This window comes from Castanea sativa, chromosome 3, assembly GCF_040712315.1.
Source record: "Castanea sativa cultivar Marrone di Chiusa Pesio chromosome 3, ASM4071231v1".
Taxonomy (NCBI): domain Eukaryota; kingdom Viridiplantae; phylum Streptophyta; class Magnoliopsida; order Fagales; family Fagaceae; genus Castanea; species Castanea sativa.
In genome coordinates, this window is record NC_134015.1 from 9,744,853 (window position 1) to 9,768,595 (window position 23,743).

Genomic DNA, 23,743 nt, shown 5'->3' on the forward strand with positions numbered 1-23,743 from the left:
GTTTTTTTTTTACAAAAATGCCACTGTATTCATTTTTAATGAAAATGAAAATGAAAATGGCAAAAAGGTGTATTCATTTTTTATATTGAAACTCACTTTTTTGGATATTGAAACTGAAACTGAGTACAAATAACAAAACTAAATCAGTTTTTTAGTGGCGAATCCCATTGAAAATGAAAACAAAATACACCGCTTTTTTTCCAACATGCTTTCTACTTTATCTGAAAAGTCTGAAGAGTGTAGCTTTAAAAAAACTACGTTCTTTTATTTGAAACTTGAAAGAAAATATATTAAAATGGTGTTCCTCTAAAAATCTAGATCTTCCTAGGAGGATTAACATTATGGGGCAAATAGAGGATGCCAATAAGCTACATCACTTATTTGAAGGCACCTTAGCCCAATAGTTAATTGTTATTACCATATATATGCAGAGGACATTATGGCTAGGTTCAATCAAATTATTTGGACTACACAAAATGAAACAAAACCCACTCAAAAGAAAAAGAGTTCTGCCACACTGCCTCATACCAAATCAAATTTATTTCCATTATCTTCCTTTAGTATCTAGTTATCCTTTTTCTTTATCCTTGTACACTTGTGGTCCCTCTAACAAATTTCTGTGACTGTACCTTCCACTTTATCCTAGTGCTCCAATTGTATCTATCTCTAATTAGCATCTATATATATATTTTTTTTTTTTTTGTGCTGCATATATACCTTAGTATATACCAACATTATAGTTCCCCTTGATGCTCTAAGAAACTTGAGAGCTTGAATAATACATTATTACTGCCAATTGGCCTAACAAGATAAAATTCCTTAATCTCTTAAGTTGTATATGTATATTCCTTGGTGAATAGTGGCTTAATCTCAAAGAAAAGAATCTCATTTTGATAAAGCAACTTTACATTTGTGACTACAATTATTAAGAATAAGTGGACCTTGGCAGAGCCATGCTATTCCAAAGGATTTGTTCTGGCTGGAAAGCATGCATCAAGGTTAGCCCTATCCCTAACATAAGATTAAGCTCAATTTATTGAGTTTATTAAAATGATGCATAAAGTTTACAAATAAGTTATTATTTTTGTGTTCATATATATTTCAGCTCTAATTAGATATAGGAACAATGGCACTCAAAAGTGAGACTGTTGGATCAGAAATCTATGCATCTTTAGGATTGGATAAATATGAAAATGGGGTTTCAGGAACTCCCAGAGTTCTTTTAATTCTTTCTTCTGTTCTTGAGAGAACCATTTCAAAGAATGAAAAGCTATTGAAGGTGTCAAAGAAGAAGGATGCTGTTACCATCTTCCATGGTATGAAGGCACCAATCTTAAGCATTCAACAGTATGTTGAGCGCATTTTCAAGTACTCCAAATGCAGCCCTTCTTGCTTTGTTGTTGCATACATATACATTGAAAAATTCCTCCAACGCACGGATGCTTATCTTACTCCCCTCAATGTTCATCGGATTCTAATAACAAGCGTTATGGTTGCTGCAAAGTTCATGGATGATGAGTAAGTACTCCTATCACATAACCAAATTAGATGCAGCAATGTTTTTATGAACTCCATGCTGCTTCTTTTTTTTTCTGTCACAACATCTTCTTTTGTAGCATTCATGGTTTGATTTCGTTTCTTTATGTAATTGGCAGCATAAATCAGAATTCATTCATGAATTACTCACTGAAATGCAGGTGTCAAGAGAACGCCTACTATGCCAAAGTGGGTGGCATAAGCACCGCAGAACTGAACAGCTTGGAGTTGAACTTTTTATTCAATTTGGATTTTAGACTTTTTGTAACCCCTGAGGTCTTTGGGAAATACTGTCTCCAGCTTGAAAAGGCAGGTCTTCGCAACCGAATTAACCTACTGGACTAATTCCTGGGGATTAAATGTAGAGTAGCCTAACATATATGAAACTGTATGTGCACCCAAACTGGCAGGCTCCAGCTACAAAGGCATATGATACTCACAATGCTATGTCTTATTTCTCTCTCCCTTTTTGTTATTTTGGCAATGTAGTTAAATGAAGCATAATTTAGAGCATAGCCTTGGCTTGAGCTAATCCGCCCCTGGTCTCTATGTATGCGGCCAGAAGTGAGCAGGAAATTTGGCTACTGAGGTTTCGCCAAACCAAATCAATGACAAAAGAAAAAATAGTAATAAATGCCTTGGTGCTTGTTTCTGCTTTGGTGTTCTCTGTCAATATTTTGTTTGTTTTGTCATTTTCACGATTAACATCAATTTTGCTCTTTGATGACTATGAAACCCAAGATCCAATTTGTTGATTATGAATCAAAGAAAATTGCCATCAATGTGGAGATGTCTCAGATTATGTTGCCCTCAGTGTTTTACCTGAAAAGATGCATCAGTTTCCGAACCTTAGATAAGAACTTTGTAAAAGTATGCTAAAAGAAATTTAATTTCTAAAGTAACATTTTCCTTTCCTTTTTAACAAAAACCAAGAGTGTCTCATGGCAATCACCAGAAACGGGATGCCCTTTTTATACTCTCTCTCTCTCTCTCTCCTATTTTTTCCAGATTGGAGTTTTAGTGTGTGATAATAATCAATAGGCCAGCAAAAGATTCGGATGAGTTAGATTCAAGCATTGAAAGTAGAGAATTACAAACAACCCTTCATTCAACACCCCACCATAGGTAAGCATGTTATATTTAACTTCACCAAATATAAGAGTAACCACATTGATAAGAACACATTAACGAAAAACTGTAACAGGAAAATGAAATCATTAAACAGGTGGATACACATGGGGGACCAATTTTTGCAAAACTTTTCATATTGCGTAATTCCTACACAACTCACTCCATTGCATATTTCAGTATAAAACTTTGAAAAGCCTTCATAAAGAAGGGGGGGAAAATACCCCACAAGGAATACGAGAATTGCAGGCAAGATATTGCCCATTAAGTATAAACCTACAAGGAACAGAAAAGAAAGAAAAATTTTAGGCTGTGATAATTTGGTAGAAATCTGCAACTTCTCTACAAATGGAACTGTCTCAAGAAACCCAACAATGTAGAAATTTGGAGAAGACAAATCGTTGCACAACGAACTGTATGCAAATTGAGGAGAGGAAGAGCTAAACTGCAATGACTGATGGAAAACTTTCATCCCTTAACCAGAAGCATTCTTCCTTGCAGCATAGACTCGGTAAGCTGCCAGTCCAACAATGGCCACAGCAGCTCCAACTGTCAAAGGCACAAAATGACTTAGAAAGAAACAAATAATAACGAAAGCTTAACAGAGAAATTAAACTCGGGCTTATAGTCACAATAATTAGATGATGCATTAGAAACAAGAGGCAAACACACAAGGATAAAACAAATTTTTAATCAGTAAAGCAGCAAGACCATGACATGAAAGATAAAAGCAAACTCCATATAAATCCAGTGAACTTGTATAAGAGATCAAAATATGAAAAGACGAGACATAAAATCAGCAATTTCAAATTGCAAAGACTGGCATACCAGAAACGAACATAAGCGAACGGTTTATTAGACGGTGGTATTGCTTTCGACTTCTCCCAGCTTCAGTTTCAGGAATGCTCAAATGGGGGTGTTCTGCAGCACTTACAATCCTACGAAATACAGTATTGAGATCACCCAACTTTGCGCTGATTGGTATAGGAGCCTCTATTCCCATGTCCTGACTAACCTAAAAAAGCAAAAGTGGCATTGAAATTTGTTAAGAATGGTTTAATGCCTAAAAGCTGCTATCAGTTTCACAATAATCAATACAATTAATGGAATAGTGGTCAAATGAACAATTAAAAAGTCAAATGACAACAAATCTTATTCTCATTATCATCACAAGCATCATTGTTACTGTTATTGAACATAAAAAAATAATAATAGTCACTAATGTCATATACTTTTTTTTTTATAATTCCATAGTTACAACAAGAGATGGGGAATTTGTACCCTGGATGTCACGGACACACTAAGAGATGTCAATCAGTTGAGCTACAAGGCTCTTGGCAGTCAATAAGTTCATATATCTTTGTAGCTATGCAATGGAACATATAGTCATAGACATATCTAAATATTTAGATATAATTGTCAACCAAAACCACAAAATACCTAAAATGGGGAAATCGTGTCCAAGTATTTCAAGTTCCAACTAGAAAACAATATAACTCAAATATATTTATAAAGTTTATTTAGATAGTTTTTATCTCCGTTGGTACTTTGTTCAAAATGTTAAATTTGAGCCACCTCTTTAAGATTTAAAACTTCAGGCCATTTAGACACTGAATACCTACATGCTTTTCAGATAATGAAGCAAAGATTCTCCACACTTCTAACTTCTCTAACCAATATTGTCTTTTTCTGCCAAAAAATGTTGTGCATGTAAGTCAAATTGCAAGCTGCAACCAATATTACTCAAAAATTGATAAAGAGCTAATTTTAAAAAGTTTGCACTGTATTATCAGGCAGAAGACCTGCAAGAACACAGACTGTAACACTGACAAGCCAACTGTAAACATCAATGTCCTGAGCAAGCAAACAATAAAAACCACTAAATATAATTTGGGGAAATATTAAGCTTGCATAATAGAATCTGCAGGATATTTTAATCTTGCAATAAAGTATATACCCTAGTAGAATCTTGTATGGCCATGGGAAATGAATTCAGGTCATCTTTAGCTGCAACAATGAGGCAAGGCACCTCAAAGCCAGTATCCTCACCATGACCAGCAACTTCTACCAGCAATTCAGTTGCTCTCTTCCATGATACCACATCAGAACTGTATAAGTAAAATGCATTAATTCTCAGAAACTCCTAAGTATAAATGCAAACTATAAAGATAGTACAGGTCATGAATATATATGTATTGAAATACTGTTTAGAGCAAACTTAAGTTCACCTATCAATAAAGGGGAATTCCCTATGAAATTTAGAAAATATAAAGAGCAAATAATAGCTACCCAACATTCTCATCCATAAAATTTAGTAACCCCATACTAAAACCACCATAAGATTAGAAGTAAAATTAATAGACAGCGCAAAATTGATATACAAAAGAGTAATATGAATACATGGCCCTAGATTGATATATGAAGTTTGAAAAAGTCAAACTAAACTAGATAAAAAATAACTGAATGTTGAGTGTAAGAAAGTTGAAAAAACTAATTGTATGATCACGCACAGAGACAGTGCTATAATTCATTTCAACGTTAAATACGACAATAGTTACAGGCTTTTATTTACCTGTCATGAACAAATATTGCAATGTCACAAGTAGCCAAGGATTCTTTATCAGATAGCAATTTACTTACTCCATCTTCAGGTATCTCTTTCAACACAAGGGTCTTCTTTATTCCCTGAAGCAAATAACAAACAAATACTCAGGAAAAAGAGTGGGATATCAACAAAATTAGATACCACAGCAACTCAGAGGGCATTTAGTGATGCATGATGAATAGCACTCACCCCTGGTTGATCAACAACATTCACTGCATAACGCTCTTCAGTGCTTGAATTATAATTATCAGAAACAGGCCTGAAGTTTCGATTCATCAACAACATATGTTATATTACTTGGGGACGAAATTAAATTACTAGGACAATCAGACTTAAAAAGGATGATTCAGAAGACCTTCCAAGAAAAGAATTCAGTAATGCAGACTTTCCAGCCTTGTTGGGTCCAAAAACGAAACACTGGAAAACATTTCTGTCTGTCTGCTGCTTCTTGCGATCCAAACGCCTTCTTCTAGTCACACGGAAAGCAGATAAAGGATCGCCATGATACCCAATGTATATAAGATTCTCCATGCTCCAAGATGGGTCTAAAAGTGTCATGAGGGACCACTATGACCACAAACATATCTCAAAAAGTTCAGCACAAGTTACCAGAGTATCACTAAAGTTGATAGAAGTTCAAGTGTATGCATAAACATGTTAGCAAAACAGTAAAACTTCACGTATGAAGAGATGGGCAAACTGAGATCTAACAAATTGGTAGATTGATTTAAACGATTTGCAACATTGCCACTCGAACCTCCACACAAAAATGATAAAATGGGAGGGGGGCCTACCTCTGACAAAAACCCATCAAGTGATAGGCCTCCAAATGCATCTTTCTCTGCTGCATCCAAATATGGGGCTTTCTCCCAAGGACTGGCAAAAGAATTTTATCAAACATTGAAAACCCTTAGCGTCTAATCATTATAATTATTGATAAAGATGCATTGATAGCAAGATTTATGAGGATTGACTTAGTGAACATGAAGCCAAGCAGGATTTCTCTTGGTAGGGGAACATAAGACTTGTAAAAAAGTAAAATCAACCGCATTATAAATTATCTTAAGAAAACCAAACTACCTCTCAGCAGCTGTGGAAAATAATTCCTCAATTTCACGAGGTCGTAGGGCCCCATCCTATTAGGAATAATAAACTCATTGTCATGATTTTAATAAATTGGAAATCTACTAAGCTACTTGAATAATTGTAGGTTACACAGTAAGTCCTGATTGTACAAATTATACTATAAGCTAATCAACCAAATTGGAAAGACAAGTATTGAATAGGGCGCAGAATAAGACATACTTGATTGTTGTCAAACAATTCAAAGATTCCCTTCAGATACTCGATGGCTTCATTTGTCAGCTCCACACTCTACACAAATGATAATCAACAGTAGCATTTTTTAACAAACATTATGCGCTTCACAATGCAACAGTTTCAGTTGGAAGGTTTTGAGTGAAAGGGGGGCGGGGCGGTATATGGTTTGTAAATGATTACATAACATATCACATAAAATCATGACTAAGTGGCATGTTATAGTTAAAAAATTAAATATATTAGAACTGAAATCCATGCACATCCCCGAAGGTGGGAAATTTATGGACCGTAAGTCCTCAATGCCAAGGCCAACCAAATTCGAGAGGCACAATTTATTTGAGGTAGGGATTATTCTAGTCCCTGATGGCCCCAGAATTGTCCTACTTGACAGTTAATTACATTTCAAAGTCTAAATGCAAAAACATTGGGTGATTAATCACAAGCTCAGGATATATAACAGAGAATTATGGCCATGTATGATCATAGAAATCATGATTACCCCCTGATAGAGGAATCACTCTGAAGCAAACTAGAATAGGCATGAGAAAGCCTGGTCCTCCAGGTGGGATCCCAGCATACATTTAAAATGAAGGAAATTGAGGTCAAACCAATAGTATGTGTTACAACCAGATTTGAAGCTCAGCCCAAGCTGAAACCCAAAAAAATGGCCAACAAGATGCCACCACTAAAAAGGGGAATAATTAATACTAGACTCCACCCATTTACAAACAAGATAACCGACAAACAACTCAGATACTTGCAAAACAGGGTCTAATGAAAAAGAAAAGGAAAAAACAAGTAACAAACCAAACAGCACTAGCATAGTGGCAACTAAAATCCATCCCTAGAAACTATAAATGCGCCCAAAAAAGAAAATGCATGACATTCCATGCATGCTTTGAGTGCACCAGTAGGGCTTTTTTTTTTCACCATATCAACAACACTGACCAGTGATAATTAATTTAAACATAAGGATTGATATTTATTTATCAATATTTGTATATCAGGGTTCATATTAGCACGACCTGCAAACAACCTGTTTGATAGGGCTCCACCACTCAAACAATAAAATTTGTTCTGGAAAACTTTAGTTGGGCTTAAGGCTTAGTTGGGTTTATTTGAGTAAGTGATAGTTATCATAAAAATTGACAAAATAGAGCACTGAACTACCAACATTCTTGGCAATGGATCATGAAAAATCTAATGAAATTCCCTTCACTTCCAGAAACCAAATATATTATTTCAGCACATCAAATAAGCATTCTATCATTTTAAGAAAACCATGGGTATTATAAAAATTGTACTTTAACCCAAGAAAGCATTACCTGATCAGGAGCTCGTTTGAAAGAAGATGGAAGTAGTTCATCTGCAAGTTTGATATCATTATTGTATCCAAATTTTCTTAGGACAGTCCATGTTGTCTCAAGACGCCCTTTTTCTATGAATAGTGCATGAAGAAAGAGGAATCCTGTCAAAGTAAGCCCACGTTCATTGACTCCTTCTGGCAATTTTTCTGCCACAACCCTCTTAACGCCTATTATTTCAGAAGGTTGTAATGGAGCATTGAAACATTTCACCTGTTTACAAGAGATCCCTCATTAACTTTAGCAGTAAATATTAAAACTTAAATAGACGAGAAACTTGTATGCAAGTATTACAAGATCATTCTCAAATTGTCAGAAGCTGAATAATTGGACATAAAACAAATATCAAACTTGGAATTCAGGTTGCAAACAAAGGATGAACAGAAACCTGAAAATCATTCAACTCAGCATCACTGAGGGCGCCATCCTTGTCATGGTCACAAAGAATAAATATCCGCTTCAAGGCACGCACGCATCGGGGCTTCAAAGTCTGTGTTTCCTGGTCAAATAGTGGACCAGTCGGATGGAGCACAGCTTTTTGTGCATAGTAGAAAACCTCAGGGATCTACAATTAGAAAATTTTCAACATTAATTTCCAAAAAATTTAGAATGATAAAGCAAAAAATTACAAACAATGTTTCAGATAAACAGTCCCAAAAAAAAAGGAAGAAGATGAAGAAGAAAAAAATAGAGGTCCAACTAAATACAGGATTAATGCACTAAAGAGATCAAACATAATGTATTTTCTATTAATATAAAAAAAAAATCCACATAACAAGGAACCCAAAAGGGCAAAAAATCTAGATATTATAGTATAGTATAATAAGACTGCTACATATTGCACATATAGAACCCCATTAGAAGCCTTTACAGTGGCCAAGCCACAAACCCATCATTAGCACATATCATGCATGAATACAGACATTTTTTTTTTTTTTGTTGATAAGTAGCATGAATACAGACATATTAATATCGTTCCTTCTATGAAAATTGAACCTAATCAACAGAAATTTGTTTACTTTGATCTCAAACCAGATTTCAAGAAACAGCATTTATCATGATCTACTGTGTCTGTATTGATTAGACTAGTTCAAAATGCCATCTTATCTTCATTACCCAAACATTAAGTTTATTTCTCAAGTTCAATATTTTTCTTTAAGATCAGTAAAAAGTAAGTAGCCAATTGTTCTTTTGCTTCTATTTGCTCTAAGAACTGGCTTCGTGTTCAAACCTATTAGATTCATGTATATTCTTGGGCAACGGTATCAGAAGAAAATTTGAAAAAATCAAAAATTAAAATTTACATTTATGCATCGTGTTAGCATGGCATTATAGTTCCATCTAATAGCAACTGATATTTTAACTTCTGATTAAAAACTGAATGCTTACACAGACATTTTCTGCTTTACACAACAAATTATAGTGGTCTGAAGACCACCAAACATTTTACCTTCTCTTAAAATATCTACCCTATACCAAAAATGTAGGAGCAAACATAATGTGGCTCTAATCATGTTCAAAACAAATCTACAATGATATATATTCCATCAGCAAGATTAGAATAGTATAAAGGATTGATGTGTTTGAACCACAAAGGAGCTCAAAAACAAAGATAGAAAAGTCATTTAAAGAAGGGGGAAAATAAAAAGACAAACAGAAAGGAGAATCAATACATACCTGAATATGTTTAAAGGCCGAACATTCAATGCAAGTTTCAATCTCCCGAAATTGTTGCATTATTGGTGACATCACCTGTTCCAGGCTCAACTGCTGGTTATCATCTCTTAAATCCAGCTTACAACCCACCACTATAACTGGGACCTTCACCTGCGCATCAAATTCCACACATCCACATCATAGACAACAAACAATCAAAATCAAAGTGGCTCCATCTATTGCTATGCCAAACAAATTTCCAAAAATCTAGATAAGCAAGAAAGCAGAGAACTCCATTTATAACCATGCATGATTTTACAGTCAAGCATGAGGTTTCCAGAAGAGTATCTCTCTTGCCTTCTCTCTCTCTCTCTCTCTCTCTCTCTCTCTCTCTCTTCCTTAAAAGATGCCCTGGGATGAATCTTGCCTCAAGCAATGCATATAGAAAGAAAATTGGAAAACTATACTAAAATGAAGGATAGAGACCTCTAATTTACGAAGCTTTGGAAGCCAGAAAGAACTCAATCGATCAAGTGTAGAAGGCTCATCGCACGCATAAGTTAGCACAACCGCATCAGCCCTCTTCAGTTCTTCAGCAACTTTACCATCATCCTCCACTCTAATTAAGAACAGAACAATAAAATATTCAACATTGAACTGGATATATCAGTGCAATTAGTGTAATAAAAGCTTAAACTTGTACGCGTTTCAAGTTTCCAAAATGAAAAACTCAACTTAACAAGCCATCTAATTGTACTAAGATCAGACACTCAGACACTTTTCTTATGTCAAAAATAAAAATAAAATCTCAATTTCAGAACCCTAGCTTAATTTTCTGTCCTCAATTTGTCAGCAACCAATCACCTATTCCAGACCCCACAGAAGTTAGAGTTTTGTGCAGTAAGTACGATCTTTTTATTTGCGAGAAACAAAACTGATATTCAGATAAAGGTTATAGCCCAAAATGAAAGAAAAAACTACCGCGCAGATGTAAACCCTTTTTACTCATTTAGACATTCTCTCCTGATTGATACACAATTGTAAGCAAAATTAATTCACTTTATTCACTAAAGGAGGCAACCCATGTACCCAGGATGTATAACAGATATACACCATTAAGTATTAACTAAGAACTAAAACAATATAAGCAAACATAGCTTTTAAATAAGTAAATAAAATTTATAAATAAAGCTAACAAACAACTTTTTTTTTTCTTGAAATGAACTAAAACAACGCCAGAAATTCTTGCATTAGCCTCAATTTTGACCATTTTTCCCATACACCAAATAACAACTTAAAGTTATAATCTTAATTTTTTTTTCTTCTTCTTTTCCTACATTTTCTCAGCACCCAAACAGAGCTTTTCCAAATCATAATATAATTACACCTTTCTTTTCCTACATGTTCTTAACGAAATCCTACTCTCCTGTTTTCCTACACTTTCTTACTAACCAAAGAGAGATTTCCAAAACACATGAATATACCAAATCTCATTAGTACGATACAAAGCAACACTTAACACCATTCTTTCCTATATAATCTCACACTCTTCTCTTCTTTTCCTACACTTTCTCAGTGTCCAAACACAGATTTTCAAAAGCCAAAGAAACTACTGAATCTTTTTAATTTAACACACAGTACAACACAACAAAATCATCACACAACAGCGCCAATTCATCTCACCAGCTTCTTTTCTTTCCCTACACTTTTCTCAGCAACCAAACACAGCAATTTAAAACCAGAACAATAATTAAACAATATACACACACACCGAGACGAAGTGTCGATGATCGTAACGGGCACGCGGTCGGGATAGAAATCCTCGGGCAGCCTCGTCGGAGGAAGAACCGGCGGAACGTTCGCCGGAAAGTTCTCGGCGGCGGCGGTGACGATCAAGCTGGATTTGCCAGTGCCTCTATCTCCGGCCACCACGATACGCACACCGGTCCGGCCGTACGGGTTCGCCGCTCCAGCTGAAGCTCTCGCCATTGAAAGACAAAGACTCTGCAAAAAAACAACCAAAAACCTCAAAAACCCTAAACACGAAGCTGGCTTCGAATGCGATGGCAGAAGCGTAAATTACGTTAGATATCGAGGGCAAAAAGAATTAGGATTCAGCGAAGAAGAGAGGTGTGGTAATGAGAGATGTGAATGGCAGGAAAGGTAAATAAGGTGGGGGGGGGGTGTGGGGGAAGAATTTTTGGGACAATGGCAAAAGGAGTAAATAGAGGTGGAATATGAGGGTGAAGATTGAAAGTACCTTGGAGAAGAAGTAGCAGAAAAACCCTAGTTTAGAGAGAGTGTTTGGCTTTGGCTTTGGCGGTGGCTAACTGGAGTTTTACACACACACTAAACTAAAGTACTACTCTCTAACTATGGATGGAGAAAGCGTTTGAAATAATGAAAGTGTGTGGAAGCTTCAGACTCAGAACACAACAACAAAGTTTTTTTTTTTTTTTTTTTTTTGGTGTGTGTGGTGATTTTGACAACTTGTGATGTGAACTGACGGCTGTGATGTGAAGATGTTGAAGTGAGGGATGCAGGGGGGATGTAATGTAATGTAACTATGGAAGTAGTGTTATCTCACTCTTCTGTTTTGAATCTTGACGTTTATGTTGAAAATACTAAAAAATGTCAACTGAGCTGAGTTATGAGATTCTTATGAGAGAGTGAGGCATTGTTATTGTTGTGAATGTGTGTTTTGTTGACAAGTGTACATTAGTTTTTCGTGTTTAGATTGTGGTTAAATTCATAAATTGTGAGATGAGATGTATGCTCACTTTTGCCAAATAGGTAGATGAATTGTGCATATTGTACTAGATTCATTTTAGAACGTTGAGGTGATGTAAGAAGCCTTATCTTGTTTGATTTTTTTTTTTTTTAAATATGTAAACTTATCTTGTTTGATCTAATGTAGTATTTGATTGATGAATAAATTTTTAAAAAGTCTTTAAGGAAAAAATAAATAAACGGTGTATTCAACTTATTTTAAAAATCATATCAAAAAAACACTTATTTTTAAATAAATTAAATCAATAAAAATAAGTTTATTCAAGCAATTTACATTGTATCTTGAATAAATTTTTTTCACTCATTTATTTTGTTTAATGTGTAAAGTACGGGTATATTTTTAAAATAATAATAATGTAAATAAATCTTAAAAACTTTACATATTTTGCTAAGTTTTAAACTTAAGATTTTGTGGGTTTTTGTTAAGTCAATTACTAACGTTTTTTTTATCATCTAATAATATTTGAGATTCAAATTCAAATCTCATCTATCCATAATATATATATATATATATATATATATATATATATATATATATATATATATATATAAAACTCGGGATTTCAAGGATAAAAAAAAAAAAATTATCTAAAGCATTTTTAGACCATATTTTAAAACACAAGACTCTTTACCATAAAGCTCCAAGTTGATGAAACAAGAAAATTAACACTATGGCCTATAGCGAGATTTCTGTTTTTTTAATCTATTTTTTATGGTACGATCCAAGAAAATTGAGTCAGGTATTTTGGGCTCGCAGTCAAAACCAAGTCAAGCCCAATACTATTCTAAATGGGCTCAACACATGAGCCTTTTAAGAACAAGCTGGATCTTTTCAATTGGTTAAGGACAATTTTGAGCTTAACTTTTATTATGTTACCAAAACATTTTAAAATATTAAATTCAGTGCGGCACTAGATTTTTATACTTTTTAAGTCGGCTACTTTGATTGATTCAAATCAGCAGTATGTTGAAACCCAGTGCAGCATAAGGTATTAAGTTTGGTTTAATTACAACTGATCACAGTTTTTGCGATTCTTTGTCCTCTCAAGATGGCATCTCTGCATTCTGCATATGTTCTATTTGAAAAGCACCCAAAAACTAGGGTTTGACTTGTATTTAATGTACTTGAGTATTACATGGAAACCTTACTTAAACTTTAAAACCTCTGAAAATCCAATATTTTCTTAGACTAAGTTCTCTTTATAGATACTCTCTTATATATAGTATTAATAGGATTGTGTTAATGGATGTCCTTAGGACAATTGTTAATAAATTATAATAGGAAAATTTTGACATTATTTTTATGGGAAATATAAAAAGCCGTCAACAACATTTATTGTTTTATCATTCTTCTGATAAAATATTTCTAAAAATAGCTCCTAGAAATAACATTTCTCATTTAGTATTTACCATCAAGTAAAGATATTAATGATGTAGTGATCAATGGTGATAATCCGTATGAGAATTTGAAATGATCGGCGAAGCCATGAGAATTTGCTTTGGGGAATGGAATTGAAGGAGGATGAAATTTTTGAAATGAAAATTCGTTTATATTTGGTTGGCGTAGCTCGCAAGCCAGAGAGATGGGTGGTTATGAAAGCTAGAAAGCTTTCTCTAGCACACTATTGCATGTTTGTAAACCAGAGAATGTAAAAATAGCAATTTGCTCCTTAGTTCTTTTGTGGAATTGTGGATAGTCCACTGTTGGAATTTTATTTTTTAATAATAAATTAAACTAACTTCTTTTAAGGTTTTTGGAAATGTCAAAAACCTTCTTCTATATTTGAAAATGAAACTTTCACCTCTTGCGATTATTATTCATATTTGGTTTCTTCCAAAAAAAAAATTTCTTATTATATAATCAATATGGTATTTAGCGTTTTTTTTAGATTATTCTAGAGGAGAATTTAATTTGAAAATTACTATTTTTAAATTTTAATACCCAAAAAAAAAAAAAAACTGTGGATTTTTGGTGTGAGAAACAATGGACTATTTGTTAGGCTTGGTGAGGAGACAGAATTTATACATATAAATTGATGATGGTTCTAGAATATAGGATAAGTCCCCTGTGATGCTATTTTTGTCCTTTATGAGGAGAGCTAATAATGAGAAAGTATTGGATATTTTTAGCAGTTTCTCTTCTGATTGGATAAGTTTTTCTTAAATTATTTAATTATTGAGTAAATGGTACCTAAAAAATTGTTTTGAGGAATATCTAAAGATTTTAGAGGAAGTGTTAGGGAGAAATTCTTTTGTGGTGAGCTAGTTGAGGTAAGTAATCTTATTCTAATTGGTTTTATTTTCCTTATACTACTTAATATTGTTTATAAAAAAAAATTATTTCAATTATATTATTGATTTCCTCCAAGCTATCAATTGGCTATTGCAAAACTGGCTCCTTCACCTTCTCTTGTAATCCTTCATTTGAGTTTATCTTGTTTTGAAGAGGTATAAACTCACCCACCTCTTCTCCATTTCTCGCTGGAGGAAAAAACTCTATTGCTTCAAAATGTTGACCAACTCTTACTCTACCACTTTATCAGTTGTGACCTATCCTGATCACTTGCTCCAACTATAACAGGTCCAAACTCAGTACATCAAGCAAGCCACCTTCATCGAAAAGATTGTCTTTATATCATGAAAACACAATTACATTACAAAACCCAAAAAAGAATGAAGAAACAAATAAATAAAACGACACTAATATAACAAAAAATGTGAAGTGCTTTGTTACATACACACTATTTTTTTTTTTTTTGGGTGAAAACATACCCACACTGCTACACGTACATTTTTTTTGAGCTAAAATAATAAGTTGAAGACATGATTTCAGTTAAAAAAAAATGTGTAACAGTGTATGTAACAATTTTTATCCAAATGGAAATTAAGAGCACGACAACACTAATACAAGTTGCAATAATGTAAATGTGTGTGTGTGTGTGTGTGTGTGCAAGTTAGACTAACAGGCTTGTAAAGGAAAAATGAGCTATGGATCTAATAGTACATTTAAGTGAAAAAGGTCAAGGACAATAAAAATGGGAACTTTATCACTTTAACGTCTAGAGAAATGTAAAAGCAAAGCAAGGAAAGTAAAGAAGGCATGCAAAGTATGCGGAAAACCCTTTGGAAGGGATGGAAAACCATGAGTGAGCGAAGAGAAGAATGTCCCTCACTCTTAGAGCTCTCTAATATGTGAAAGTTAAGGTTTTTATCCTACTCAAACTTCTGCCTCTTTCTCTCTATCTTTCTAGGTTTTTGCGCTAATTGCTCAGCAACATGTTCCTCTTATCGTATGAGGAATGTTTCCAAGTACATAAGGACAGATGTCAAGCCATGATTCCCCCATTTCAAACCCTAATACAGCTATTGTACTATATTACGGTTAGAGGAGAGAGAAGACACGCCAATGTTAGGGTAGTCGGATAAAGGGCGGCTCTGCTACAACGTGGGGAGCAAGCCATATATAAGGAAATGGACATCAGGGAGGCTAGGAGTGATGCACTTGCTATTAGCAGTGGTCCAGCATAAACTCAGCCAATAAGAGGTGTTCTATACCATCTAACCACAGGGGGTCGCTATCTCCCTTTTACGCTAGTGTTAGGTGTCCATGCCAAGTGCATTTCTCACCCTTCCCCAAGATGGTCACACCGTTGACATGAGCCAAAGATGCTCTCCCTCATCCAACGTTCTCCTTCCTTTCCTCATAGCTAGCCCACATGTAAGATTTGGATCCAGCCACGTCAACACTCACACATACTTTGGCTGGTGTAACATACAACGTGCTAAACTAGTTGAGAAGCATAAGTCCAATGACAATTACAATTCAAGTAGTGTGTAAAATAAGTAGCGTTTTTACCGGCATAACAGTAAGAGAAAAAGGGAGAAGGGGGAATCATCTTATTATTAATAATATGATAGGGCATAGAATTCATCTTCCCATTTTGAGGGAGCAATACTGCTCTTGTTTTTTATCTGCAAGTATATTCCATTCACTTAACTTATATATACAAGGTTGATTGTGAAGTAAGTTTGCTGAAAACTTAAAACAAGGACAACAATTGTAGTAAATAAACCGAAAGTCTATGAGTTGGCAAAATATTTGTAAATTATTTCAGCCACCCAAGTCCTTATCTTAATGTAATAGTGTTTTTCAATAACTTCTCTAACACCTTGGTAAAGGTCAAGATCGTGCCTCTCCCATGAGGTGATATAAGCATTTTACCCACCTTTTTGTCACTACCTACATTGTTAAGAATAATATACTTGGACCTCAGCTCTTTCACATTGTAAAGGTTGTCAATGAGTGTATTCAAAAAAAAAAAAAAAAGTAAGATGTAATAACTTAAGTCTAATCTAAACACTACACCTAAGTCTATTACATCAAGTGCTAAACACATAATATTGTATCTACAAATTATAAGTGGTTGCAATAGTAACCTAAAAGTGGTAAATTATTGCATCGACAATAATTACTTGCAATAACTTATATTTTTTGTTGCAATAGAGGATTTAATACTTTACTGTATTAGAAAATTTTGTTACAATAACTTAAAAATGAAGAAACTATTGCAATAACTTGATACCAATTATTTTCGCGATCTATTGCAATGAAAATTTTGAAATAATAGCTTATTATAACGAAGTTATTATTGCAATAACTTAATATAAATTATTTTGCAATATATTGCAACGACAAACACAAAACTACAACGAAGATATAGTTGTAACAAAGATATCATTGCAATAACCTTATATCAATCATTACAATCTATTGCAATGACAAGTATGAAATAATTATCTATTACAACAAAGATATTATTGCAATAATTTGATCGAAATTATTTACAATCTATTCCAATTTAAGCTCTTCATTAAAAAAGCCAGATCTAAATCTAACATTAGGTAGAGAAATTGATTTTCTTTTTTTGGGAAACAAGCAAAACTAGAAATGATAGGCTTGAATTGGATTCCCTTAGCTTTAAGTTCTCCAACTGAACGAAATGATGGAATACAATCTGTATACTCTAGCTCCTTTTGTCTATACCAATCTAGCTTTACAAAAATTGAAATAGTAAGGAGGTTTCTATTCTTGATCACTAGCTTTAGAGAATTCTTAATGTATACATTCAAGGAGATGACGAGCTGTTGGGTCCTTATTCTTGTTTCCCATAACTTCCTTTGGATCTATTGCCCAAATTGTGAAATAAATGAATGGCTTGATCATTCTTAGTCTTATTTTTTTATTAACATATCTAAACCTCATCAAAAGTTTCAAAACTGCGAAAGGAATTTAGTTCTCTAGCAAAATTATATAAATTTTTCCAAACTGGCCTACATGATGAGCAAATTTCCTATTGAGTTTGTCCCATCTCTTACTTATCAAGCTGCCTATTACATATAAAAAAAAGAGACTGTCGTCTCAAAGTATCATTAGAGAAAACATATTATCACAATATTTGTTTGTTGACCTATTAAAATATATGAATATATATATATGTGTGTGTGTGTGTGTGTGTGTGTGTGTGTTGGTTGAACCATCAATGCATCAAGATCTAGTGTAGTAATTCATTTTATGTACCTTGTTGTAATGGCCAGTTTGGATGAAGAGGGAGAGGGGAGTAGAATAGAGTCGGTCAAAAATTGTCTACAAACAGGAAACTGCAACGAAAATATAGTTGCAACAGAGATATCATTGCAATAACCTTATATCAATCATTACAATCTATTGCAATGACAAATATAAAATAATTATCTATTACAACAAAGATATTGTTGCAATAATTTGATCGAAATTATTTACAATCTATTCCAATTTAAGCTTTTCATTGAAAAAGCTAGATCTGAATCTAACATCAGGTAAAGAAATTGATTTTCCTTTTTTGCTAAATGAACAAAATTGGAAATGATAGGCTTGAATTGGATCCCCTTAGCTTTAAGTTCTCCAACTGAATGGAATGATGGGATACAATATGTATACTCTAGCTCCTTCTGTCTATATCAATCTGGCTTTACAAGAACTGAAATAGCAAGGAGGTTTCTCATTTTGATCACCAACTCTAGAGAATTCTTGATATATACATTCAATGAGATGACGAGCTGTTAGGTCCTTATTCTTGTTTCCCATAATTTCCTTTGGATCTATTGCCCAAATTGTGAAATAAATAAATGACTTAATCATTCTTAGTCCTACTTTTTTATCAATGTATCTAAGCCTCATCAAAAGTTTCAAAACTGCGAAAGGAATTTGGTTCTCTAGCAAAATTGTATAAAATTTTCCAAAGGGGCCTACATGATGAGCAAATTTCCTATAGAGTTTGTCCCATCTCTTATTTACCAAGTTGCCTATTACATATAAAAAGAGACTGTCGTCTCAAAGTATCATTAGTGCAAACATATTATCGCAATATTTGTTGGTTGAACCCTCAATGTATCAAGATCTAATGTAGCAATTCATTTTACGTACCTTGTTGTAATGGCTAGTTTGGATGGAAGTGGGGAGGGGAGTAGAATAGAGTCGGTCGAAAATTATCTGCAAACACGAAACTACAACGAAAATATAGTTGCAACAAAGATATCATTGCAATAACCTTATATTAATTATTACAATCTATTACAATGACAAATATGAAATAATTATCTATTACAACAAAGATATTGTTGCAATAATTTGATAGAAATTATTTACAATCTATTCCAATTTAAGCTCTTCATTGAAAAAGCCAGATTTGAATCTACTATCAAGTAGAGAAATTGATTTTCCTATTTTGCTAAACCAACAAAATTGGAAATGATAGGCTTGAATTTGATCCCCTTAGCTTTAAGTTCTTCAACTGAACGGAACGATGGAATACAATCTGTACACTCTAGCTCCTTCTATCTATATCAATTTGGCTTTACAAGAATTGAAATAGCAAGGAGGTTTCTCATTTTGATCACTAACTTTGGAGAATTCTTGATGTATACATTCAAGAAGATGACAAGTTGTTGGGTCCTTATTCTTGTTTCCCATAACTTCCTTCGGATCTATTGCCCAAATTGTGAAATAAATGAATCGCTTGATCATTCTTAGTCCTAACTTTTTGTCAACGTATCTAAGCCTCATCAAAAGTTTCACAATTGCAAAAGGAATTTTGTTCTCTAGCAAAATTGTATAAAATTTTACAAATGGGCCTATATGATGAGCAAATTTCCTATTGAGCTTGTCTCATCTCTTACTTACCAAGTTGCCTATTACATATAAAAAGAGACTGTCGTCTCAAAGTATCATTAGTGCCAACATATTATCACAATATTTGTTGGTTGGCCTATCAATATATATATATATATATATATATATATATATATATATATATATATATATATATATATATTTGTTCGTTGAACAATCAATGTATCAAGATTTAGTGTAGTAATTCATTTTATGTACCTTGTTGTAATGGCTAGTTTGGATGGAGGGGAGGAGCCGGGGAGGGGAGTAGAATAAGTCGGCCGAAAATTGTCTGCAATTTTCAACCGACTCTATTCTACTCCCCTTCTCCCCTCCATCCAAATTGACCATAAAATTCCACAAACGAGGTGCCACATTTTACAATAAATCAAGTTTGCAATAAACAAAAGATTTTGCAATAAATCAAGTTTTGCAATAAACAAAAGAAGTTCTTTAGATTACTTCTGCAATCAATTCTAAAAACCCAAGTTTGGTTGAGTTAGGTCGTTAATAGAAAACATAAAATTGAATTGAAAGCTTTACACCTTGTTATTCTCCAAATCATTCTTAAAAAATGAATTAAGCAAACTGATGTGTAAAGCAATCAATATTTAGGGATTGCAATCACATGAGTGATGGAAAAAGAAGAGGGAGAAATTTTTGGTTCCATGTTCATGAGAGCAAGGGTGAGAATTTTTTACTTCAACTTGTTGAAGTTCATCTGTTTGTACAAGTTTTTTTTTTTAATCTTTTTTTGAGAAGACATCTGTGCAAGCTAAAAGATATGACATCTCAACTCTTGATAGGATATATACTAAGAACAAAAACTTCATAAACACAGTTGGTTTTATAGCCCAAGAGCCTTGGTGTCAACAGGACCAACAGAGAGGAAGGAGCCCTGGAAGAGGAGGTAAACTTAGAGAGAAAAATTGCAAGGTTTTTTGGGTTAGAAGGGAGAGAATGTGTGGAATTGTGGAAAACAAGAATAAAATAATGTGGAGACAATTATCTCATTAATTAAAATTTAGAATATTAATTACATGAAAAGTTGTCTCTTTCATTTTCAACAGTTAAAAAATGTATAATTCTTGTGAAGTTATACGCACGTGTGTTAATATAACTTTTGTGGGGACACAATTTTCAGACCAAGCCCAAAATGTAAGGGATCTTGGCCTAGTGAACCCAGTACAATAAATTTGTAGAGAGTGGGTCAAAGAGCTAGGTTTTAGTGCTTGGATAACAGTTAATATGGTTTTGGATGATGAGCCAACAAGAATTGAACCCGGCTCAGGCGAGAAAGTTGGTTCTGACAAGGCCCGAGAGCTCGTTCTAGCGTATATTGGATGACCATGGTTACAGGAGTTGTTGAGATTGCTATAGTGCTTTCTCTTCTCCTTTTTCCCCCCCCCCCTCTCTCTGGGATCTCTACCCTTATTTATATTACATCTCTCCTTTCATCCTTACCCTACATGTGGACTACATGTGGACAGTTGATGGTTTATGCTGATACTTGTCCCATCAGCCCCCTCTAAAAGTCTTCTAGGTGGTTGTAAGGCCGCCATAATACCTGCTCGCAGGTCACTTCCTCATTAATGCAAAGGGTAGCAGCCTTTCCCTTAGATATTTTTGAGCCCTTATCCCTCTTGTACATTCATGGTGCTCGTTGCTATCATTAGAACTTCCCGAAAGGTCATCTTTAATCATTAGGATCTATACTTAGATTTGCTTAACTTTAGTCCGAGGAGATAGTACTCCTCGGACTCGACGACCCATGCTTCTCGGCCAAAACCACATGCTCTCGCCAAATCCCAAAATCCACGACCCCACAATAGCCCCTCAAAACTCGGTTTTCTCCTCGCATCCGAGGAGAAAAGTGGGGTTTTGAATTCTTAAGAGTCGATTCCCGCTTTCGATCCTTTGATTTACACTCGAGGGAGTGTCGTTTCATGCGCCCCATATTTATACCGTGAATTGCTTCTTTCAAGCTGCTACCAATCCGAGGATTTGGTTATAGTATTCGGGTCTGTCTTGACACTTAGTGAGAAACATATTTATGTTGTGGAATGTTAATTTCCCAAAGTATGGTATCCGAGAACTGAGGCATGATTGAGTTATAATTTACTCTTTGTAGAGAAATGTTATGAAGTTTTAACTTTCTCATATCATCTCGGTCCGAGGACCGAGGCATGATTGAGTTATAGTTTAAACACTTTGAAGAGAAATATTATGAAGTGTTTATCTTTCTCATATCATCTCGGTCCGAGGACCGAGGCATGATCGAGTTATAGTTTAAACACTTTGAAGAGAAATGTTATGAAGTTTTAACTTTCTCATATCATCTGGTCCGAGGACCGAGGCATGATTGAGTTATAGTTTAAACACTTTGAAGAGAAATATTATGAAGTGTTTATCTTTCTCATATCATCTGGTCCGAGGACCGAGGCATGATTGAGTTATAGTTTAAAAACTTTGAAGAGAAATATTATGAAGTGTTTATCTTTCTCATATCATCTGGTCCGAGGACCGAGGCATGATTGAGTTATAGTTTAAACACTTTGAAGAGAAATGTTATGAAGTGTTTATCTTTCTCATATCATCTGGTTCGAGGACCGAGGCATGATTGAGTTATAGTTTAAAAACTTTGAAGAGAAATATTATGAAGTGTTTATCTTTCTCATATCATCTGGTCCGAGGACCGAGGCATGATTGAGTTATAGTTTAAACACTTTGAAGAGAAATGTTATTATGTGTTAATTTCTCCAAAGCAGGAGGTCCGAGGACCCGTCATAGCTATGGTTCTGTTTAACCACTTCAATGGATGTCAGTGTGTGTTAATTTCCCCAAAGCAGGAGGTCTGAGGACCCGACATAGCTAAGGTTCTGTTTAACCACTTCAATAGATGTCAGTGTGTGTTAATTTTCCCAGCGAGGTCCGAGGACCCGACATAGCTAAGGTTCGTTTAACCACTTCAATAGATGTCGTGTGTGTTAATTTTCCCAAAGCAGAGGTCCGAGGACCCGACATAGCTAAGGTTCTGCGTTTAACCACTTCAATAGATGTCAAGGTGTGTTAATTTTCCCAAAGCAAGTGAGGTCCGAGGACCCGTCATAGCTAAGGTCTCGTTTAACCACTTCAATAGATGTCGCCGTGTGTTAATTTCCCCAAAGCAGAGGTCTCGAGGACCCGACATGGCTAAGGTTCTGCTTTAACCACTTCAATAGATGTCAAGTGTGTGTTAATTTCCCCAAAGCAGAGGTCCGAGGACCCGACATGGCTAAGGTCTCCGTTTAACCACCTCAATAGATGTTAGGTGTGTTAATTTCCCAAAGCAGAGGTCCGAGGACCCCTCATAGCTATGGTTCCGTTTAACCACTTCAATAGATGTCAGTGTGTGTTAATTTTCCCAAAGCAGAGGTCCGAGGACCCGTCATAGCTAAGGTTCTCGTTTAACCACTTCAATAGATGTCAAAGTGTGTTAATTTCCCCAAAGCAGAGGTCCGAGGACCCGACATGGCTAAGGTCTCCGTTTTTAACCACTTCAATAGATGTCGTTGTGTGTTAATTTCCCCAAAAGCGCAGGTCTCGAGGACCCGTCATAGCTAAGGTTCGTTTAACCACTTCAATAGATGTCGCAGTGTGTTAATTTCCAAAGCAAGTGAGGTCCGAGGACCCGTCATAGCTAAGGTTCTCGTTTTAACCACTTCAATGGATGTCGCTGTGTGTTAATTTCCCCAAAGCTGTGAGGTCCGAGGACCCGTCATAGCTATGGTTCTGCTTAACCACTTCAATGGATGTCGTTGTGTGTTAATTTCCCCAAAGCAGAGGTCTCGAGGACCCGACATAGCTAAGGTTCTGCTTTAACCACTTCAATAGATGTCAAAGTGTGTGTTAATTTCCCCAAAAGGAGGTCCGAGGACCCGACATAGCTAAGGTTCTGCGTTTAACCACTTCAAAAGATTAGAAGATATCAATATATATACCTTCAAGGACTAGCCCCGTCGCAAATCCCCATTAAATTGCTCATATGTTGCCGCCACTTCCTCTAATGGAGGTTCAACGAACTCGGCCACCAAATTCGCGAGGACCCGGCCCCCGACGTAGGTACAAGGCATGTGCTTGATGTCAAAAGCCCCCTAA

General features: G+C 34.9%; 2 protein-coding genes across 3 annotated transcripts; one reads left to right on the forward strand and one right to left on the reverse strand.

The window, feature by feature from the left end:
* Positions 1 to 984: 984 nt before the first annotated feature.
* LOC142626700 (cyclin-P3-1) lies at positions 985 to 2,315 on the forward strand. Its single transcript, XM_075800410.1, has 2 exons — positions 985 to 1,518; positions 1,698 to 2,315. The coding sequence occupies exons 1-2, from the start codon at positions 1,127 to 1,129 to the stop codon at positions 1,879 to 1,881; spliced, it is 576 nt and encodes a 191-aa protein (XP_075656525.1). The 5' UTR covers positions 985 to 1,126; the 3' UTR covers positions 1,882 to 2,315.
* Positions 2,316 to 2,720: 405 nt separating this feature from the next.
* Positions 2,721 to 12,139, reverse strand: LOC142627715 (mitochondrial Rho GTPase 1-like). Of its 2 annotated transcripts, none has more exons than XM_075801579.1 (15): positions 11,870 to 12,139; positions 11,381 to 11,613; positions 10,096 to 10,228; positions 9,631 to 9,780; positions 8,342 to 8,518; positions 7,915 to 8,166; positions 6,575 to 6,643; positions 6,350 to 6,405; positions 6,064 to 6,145; positions 5,625 to 5,836; positions 5,459 to 5,528; positions 5,237 to 5,349; positions 4,622 to 4,772; positions 3,493 to 3,679; positions 2,721 to 3,213 (listed from the first exon to the last, which is right to left on the reverse strand). In XM_075801579.1, exons 2-15 carry the CDS (start codon positions 11,596 to 11,598, stop codon positions 3,140 to 3,142), a joined length of 1,944 nt encoding a protein of 647 aa, XP_075657694.1. In that variant the 5' UTR covers positions 11,599 to 11,613; positions 11,870 to 12,139; the 3' UTR covers positions 2,721 to 3,139. The 2 variants fall into 2 exon arrangements, with proteins under 2 accessions (XP_075657694.1, XP_075657695.1); XM_075801580.1 differs by having other exon boundaries at positions 11,693 to 12,008.
* Between the last annotated feature and the right edge of the window lie 11,604 nt (positions 12,140 to 23,743).